Below are 5,769 nucleotides of genomic sequence, written 5' to 3' on the forward strand. Positions count from 1 at the left end.
TCTCTGTTCTGTCTTTTAGTTCGTTAATCACTGCCCCCTTAAGATGCAAAAGTCAACAAATATAGAAATATTAATAATATTAGTTAAAGAGGGAAGAGATGAGATTAGGGGAATTCCTCAAAATGAGTGAAAGGTAAGCAGCTATTACTGATATGATGATGGTATAGAAAGGAGTGATCCGTATGTCGTGAAAAGTGAAGTAAAATCCCAAAATAGGTATTTACATACCACATTGAGGTGAAGATAAAAAGGGAAGCCCAACAAACAATTACATGAAAGAAGCATTGGCCTTGCACTTGCCTCGACTGTCTCAATAATTGTGCCTTTCTGTCTGTCTTTCATTCTTGAGCCCTGTGCTTGCTTCCTCCTCCTTTTATATCACTTCATTCGCCACGTCCTTTTCCTTTCAAAAGTAGTTTGGATTCGATAATTATTTACCAAATCATCCCATAATTATTTGGTTGCTAATTTCCTGCAATTTATGTGCTCATCAAAGCCAACTATTTTGTTGCAACAAGGATTCAACCATATGAGCTACCAATGACCTATTATCACACATACATCTCTAATAATAATAATAATTGTAAAAGGGGTCTCAACGTGTTCTTGACCCCAAGAAAATTTTAAAGGAAAAGGAGAAAAATACCCTAAAAAGTTGAATTGTACCTCGGGACTGGCTTTTTTAACTCTGGGCTAGCTTTGAATATAAAGAAAGGTTTTTTTCGAAAAAAAAATATTTATCACAATATTTTAAGTTTTTTGTTACGAAAATAATATAAGAGATGAAATTGTGATCCCAAATTGACATGGCGATTGATGATTTGAGGTTGAAACCAATGTAACAGGAATGTCAGAATTAGACAGACACTTCGTTTTTTTAAATCGTTAGCCCCGATGCCAATTAGGGGTTTTTCATGATTTGTCTATTGATTTAAGCTTCCTAGATAATAGGGAATCTTGCTCCATTATACCGATATGACTAAAGCTTCGAGATTCCTGAACCTACCACAAAAAAGGGTGTTTGAAAACACCAATCTTTTTGGGTGCAATTTACATCCGTTTGAAAAATAAATAAGAGAGTTGTTGAAAAAAGATTGAGAATTTAGTGAAGGAAAAAAAAAAGACCTAATAAAGTTGAAAAAAAAATAAATTTGTTAATAGAGTTTCTATATTCGTTAGAAGAAAGTTTTGGGGTTTTTTTTACAATAATATTATAAAAAAATGAAAAATAACTACAATGTTATAACTTTTTTTTATTTACCAAAAAATATATAACTTTTTTATTTACCAAAATATATAAAAAAACAAAAAAAAACCTGCAAAAAAAAAATCTGACCGATGTGATGGGGCACCTTGGTCACGCCAAAGCCATTGGCGGCACCAATGGTGCCATACTGATTGGCGGCACTACTCGTATTATATAATCCAGCTCTGTCCAGCTGAAGGGAGAAAAATTAAAAGAAAAAAAAAAGAAGAGGTGCTGCAGAAAAGAAGAGAAAAAGAAGGTATTTTTTAAAAAAAAATAATTGATTATATTATTGTTATTATTTTGTAAATTTTGTAATATTTTTTGTTTTAGTTTAGTTATTAAGATTAATAAAACTCAAAATAATAGTAATAGTTAGTATTATTATTATTATTATTATTGTTGTTGTTGTTGTTGTTGTTGTTGTTGTTGTTGTTGTTGTTGTTAGTATTAAGATGTTATTAATGTATTAAAATGTAACTTAGTAATATTATTGTTAGCAAAAAACTAGTATTATTATTATGGTTACTTATTATTTTTATTTACCAAAATAAACTAGTTAGTAAAAAACTAGTATTATTATTATAGTTAGTTAGTTAGTTATTATTTTTAGTAAAATTAATAATTTTATTGTGTATTATTTTGAGTATAAAATTATTAATATTATTAGTGTGTTAGTTATAAGGATTAGTGGTTAAACGGTTTTCATATACAAAATTGCATATTTAAATATTAAATTTTATTTAAGTAATTTAGTTGCCGTTCGAGAATATTTATGAGATTTTATTTTTTTTGACAGATTATATATTGAAGATGGATGCTAAGTTTCTTGCATGCGTTTATTTCGATGGAGTGATCTTGACAACAAGTGTTGGATGTGTATTTGAATGTCGGCAACAAATAGCAATGAGATTTAATAGAAATGTACCGTTCAATGAAATGAAGGCAAGGATTAATGCAAAAATTCATAGACGTTGTGGGAGAAGGATATCAAAAATTTTCTACAAGTTTCCAGTTTCGACAAATCCAATCAAATTCGTGGAAATGGAACTTGTAGACGACGAAGACGTGGAGACAATGGTCGATCTGTAACGTGGGAATGGGAGTGAAAAGAACACACCGATTCACTTATTTGCTGAGTTAGTCGGTATGGAGCAAAATGAAGATGTTAATGCATCTGATGAAGAAGACGGGGCTGAAGAACCGTAGATGGTGGCTCCAATATCATACGTTGATAGTGAATCAACTATGGGTGGGATCGGTATCGACCTGAATATCACACCCGATGTTGACATGGTTGGTGGTGAAGAAGAAGGTGGTGGCGATCATTGGGATAAAGAGGTCGATAGTGACAGTGATCCCCATGTGGACGATGTACCTGATGATATTGACGATGAAGATGTCAACAACGATGAAGGCATTAACGCTTCTTCGGTCGGGGAGCAGATGCGGCGTATTTTGATACACAATAATCTTGGGCAACACATGTCGCTCATAAACCCCGACGCAGCGTATGTAGCTGAGTTTTCGGAGTACCCTGAAATAGTTCATTGTCACGGGCTGGCCGTAACATCTGATGATGATGAGTTATTCATTGGCCAGAGATTCAGTTGTAAAGAAGAGTGCGTATATGCCATTAAACGGTACAGCATGAAGATATCGGTGGATTATAAAGTCTCCGTGTCTACTCCGATAATATATGTTGGGGAGTGTTGAAAGGTAGCGGAAGGCTGCAATTGGCGGGTACGAGCTGCATTCATTAGAAGTTCTCAGATGTGGGAGATACGAAAATTTATTGGTCCTCATACATGCACATCAACACGTATGACAGAAGATCATGGAAAACTTGATTCGAAAACTATTTGTACGTGTATCATGCCGATGGTGAAGGACATGCCGACCATTAAAGTTTTGGTACTCATTACGGAAATGCAAGCACAATTGCAGTATCGAGTCTAATATCGGAAGGCATGGATAGCTAAACAGATGGCGATGGAGCAACTGTATGGGGATTACGATTCATCGTATAACGAGCTTCAAGGTTGGATAGTTGCTATGCGGGAGTACGTATGTCAACAACGATGAAGGCATTAATGCTTCTTCGGTCGGGGAGCAGATGCAGCGTATTTTGATACACAATAATCTTGGGCCATACATGTCACTCATAGACTCCGACGCAGCGTATGTAGCTGAGTTTCCGGAGTACCCTGAAATAGTTCATTGTCACAGGCTGGCCGTAACATCTGATGATGATGAGTTATTCATTGGCCAGAGATTCAGTTGTAAAGAAGAGTGCGTATATGCCATTAAACGGTACAGCATGAAGATATCGGTGGATTATAAAGTCTTCGTGTCTACTCCGATAATATATGTTGGGAAGTGTTGGAAGGTAGCGGAAGGCTACAATTGGCGGGTACGAGCTGCATTCATTAGAAGTTCTTAGATGTGGGAGATACGAAAATTTGTTGGTCCTCATACATGCACATAAACACGTATGACAGAAGATCATGGAAAACTTGATTCGAAAACTATTTGTACGTGTATCATACCGATGGTGAATGACATGCCGACCATTAAAGTTTTGGTACTTATTGCGGAAATGCAACCACAATTGCAGTATCGAGTCTCATATCGAAAGGCATGGATAGCTAAACAGATGGCGATGGAGCAACTGTATGGGGATTACGATTCGTCGTATAACGAGCTTCAAAGTTGGATAGCTGCTATGCGGGAGTACGTACCGGGGACTGTGATTGAGTTGCAGACAAGTCCATATTACGGCCCGGATGACTAGTTACAACCGGCAAAAAGGATTTTCCATCAGATATTCTGGACATTCGATCCATGTGTGCGGGCATTTCCCCACTGCAATCCACTTGTGCAGGTGGATGGGACCTAGCTGTATGGAAAATATAAACAGATCCTACTTGTTGCAGTTGCTCAAGACGGTAACAGAAACGTGCTCCCGGTAGCATTTGCTATCGTAGATAAAGAGAACATGGAGTTTTGAGAATTCTTCCTCACAAATCTACGGAGGTATGTTATTAGGAACGATAACATTTGCATCATCTCCGATAGAGGGAAGGGTTTAATTACAGCTATTAGGCGTTCCGGTGTGCCGTGGAGATCCATTTACTGCATTCATCACATTGCGTCTAACTTCCATAAAGATTATAAGAATGAAGACTGGAAGAGACAAGTCATGGCAATGGGTAAATGATAACCTTATCTTTTCAATATAAGTTGTAATGTTTGATGTTATCGACTTACTAGAACTTATTTTTCGTTAATACGTATGCAGCGTACGAGCTAGAGCCACATATTTTCCGGCAAAGAATGATCCGACTTGAGAGTGACATGGAGGGGCAAACAAACACATATTTCCGACAATGGCTGCGCACAATGGAGCCGTGGTAGTGGGCTCAAAGTTTTGACAAGGGCTTTCGTTATGGCCACATGACCACAAACTTAGTCGAGGGGATCAACGTTGTCTTGTTGAAAACACGTCATCTTCCGATTGCATCGGTATTTTCTGCTACTTTCTACAGGCTGGCTACTTTGATGCCAAGAATGGGTCAGTAGCAAGTCGACTAGATTCAGGCGGGACATGTGTTTGTCGAACATGTAAGGGATGCAATGGTCGTAAACCGTCAGTTGGCGAGGTCAATGAACGTGGAAATATATTCACGACGACTGGAAACGTTTCGAGTTACAGAGAACATCGGTCGTCGACCTAGGTCCTACGGAGTTGATCTCCGGAACAGATGGTACGAGTGCAGGAAGTTCGAAACACTTCATTATCCCTGTGCGCATGTCGTGGCAGTGTGTGCTAGAGTCAACCTTGATGCTGAACAATATGTCGATGATGTGTACACGCTGAAGCGCACATTGCGTGTCTGGGAGAATGAGTTCCCCGTCCTACCGGACCTATCTACGTGGGAGGTGCTGCCGATCACTTTCGAGCTTCTCCCAGACAGAGGGCTAAGGAGGAATCCAAGGGGTCGTCCACAGTCAAGCAGAATCCGTAATGAGATGGACATTAGGGAAAAATCTGACGAAAAGCGTTGTGGAATATGCAGGTTAAGTGGTCATAGCCGGAATAAATAGCCTAACCGAAACTTTCATGTTGGTCAGTCGTCTGGATTGGGGCGAAATTGATTTTCTTTATATTTTATTATAAACAGTAATTTAATTAATAATATTTTTTTATTCGGCTTACGCTTACGCTTAAATTGTATCCAAATTGTTTCCAGATTAAGTTATAAAATACCATGTGCGCATTTGGAATTATTAAGATTATATCGAAAATAGAGGCATTCATAATTCGATTGAGCTTTAATATAATGAAAAAATATAATAATGGATATTTATACAAAAAATTCAGAAGTAAGGTCAATTAAAATACAAATATAGCTTTTTATACAGAAAGTGCATCAAACCCCTAAAATCGATGGTTCAATGGTGTTGTCTGGGGGGTATACCTCTGCGGAGGTCGACGCTCATGGTCTGGGCGATGACCAACA

At 37.6% G+C, this 5,769-nt stretch overlaps 1 protein-coding gene across 1 annotated transcript; it reads left to right on the forward strand.

Moving 5' to 3' along the window:
* Positions 1-4,882: 4,882 nt before the first annotated feature.
* LOC121213559 (uncharacterized) lies at positions 4,883-5,353 on the forward strand. The gene has a single exon (XM_041086352.1). The coding sequence runs from the start codon at positions 4,883-4,885 to the stop codon at positions 5,351-5,353; it is 471 nt and encodes a 156-aa protein (XP_040942286.1).
* The last annotated feature ends 416 nt before the right edge of the window (positions 5,354-5,769 follow it).

Source organism: Gossypium hirsutum, chromosome D01 (genome assembly GCF_007990345.1).
Source record: "Gossypium hirsutum isolate 1008001.06 chromosome D01, Gossypium_hirsutum_v2.1, whole genome shotgun sequence".
Taxonomy (NCBI): domain Eukaryota; kingdom Viridiplantae; phylum Streptophyta; class Magnoliopsida; order Malvales; family Malvaceae; genus Gossypium; species Gossypium hirsutum.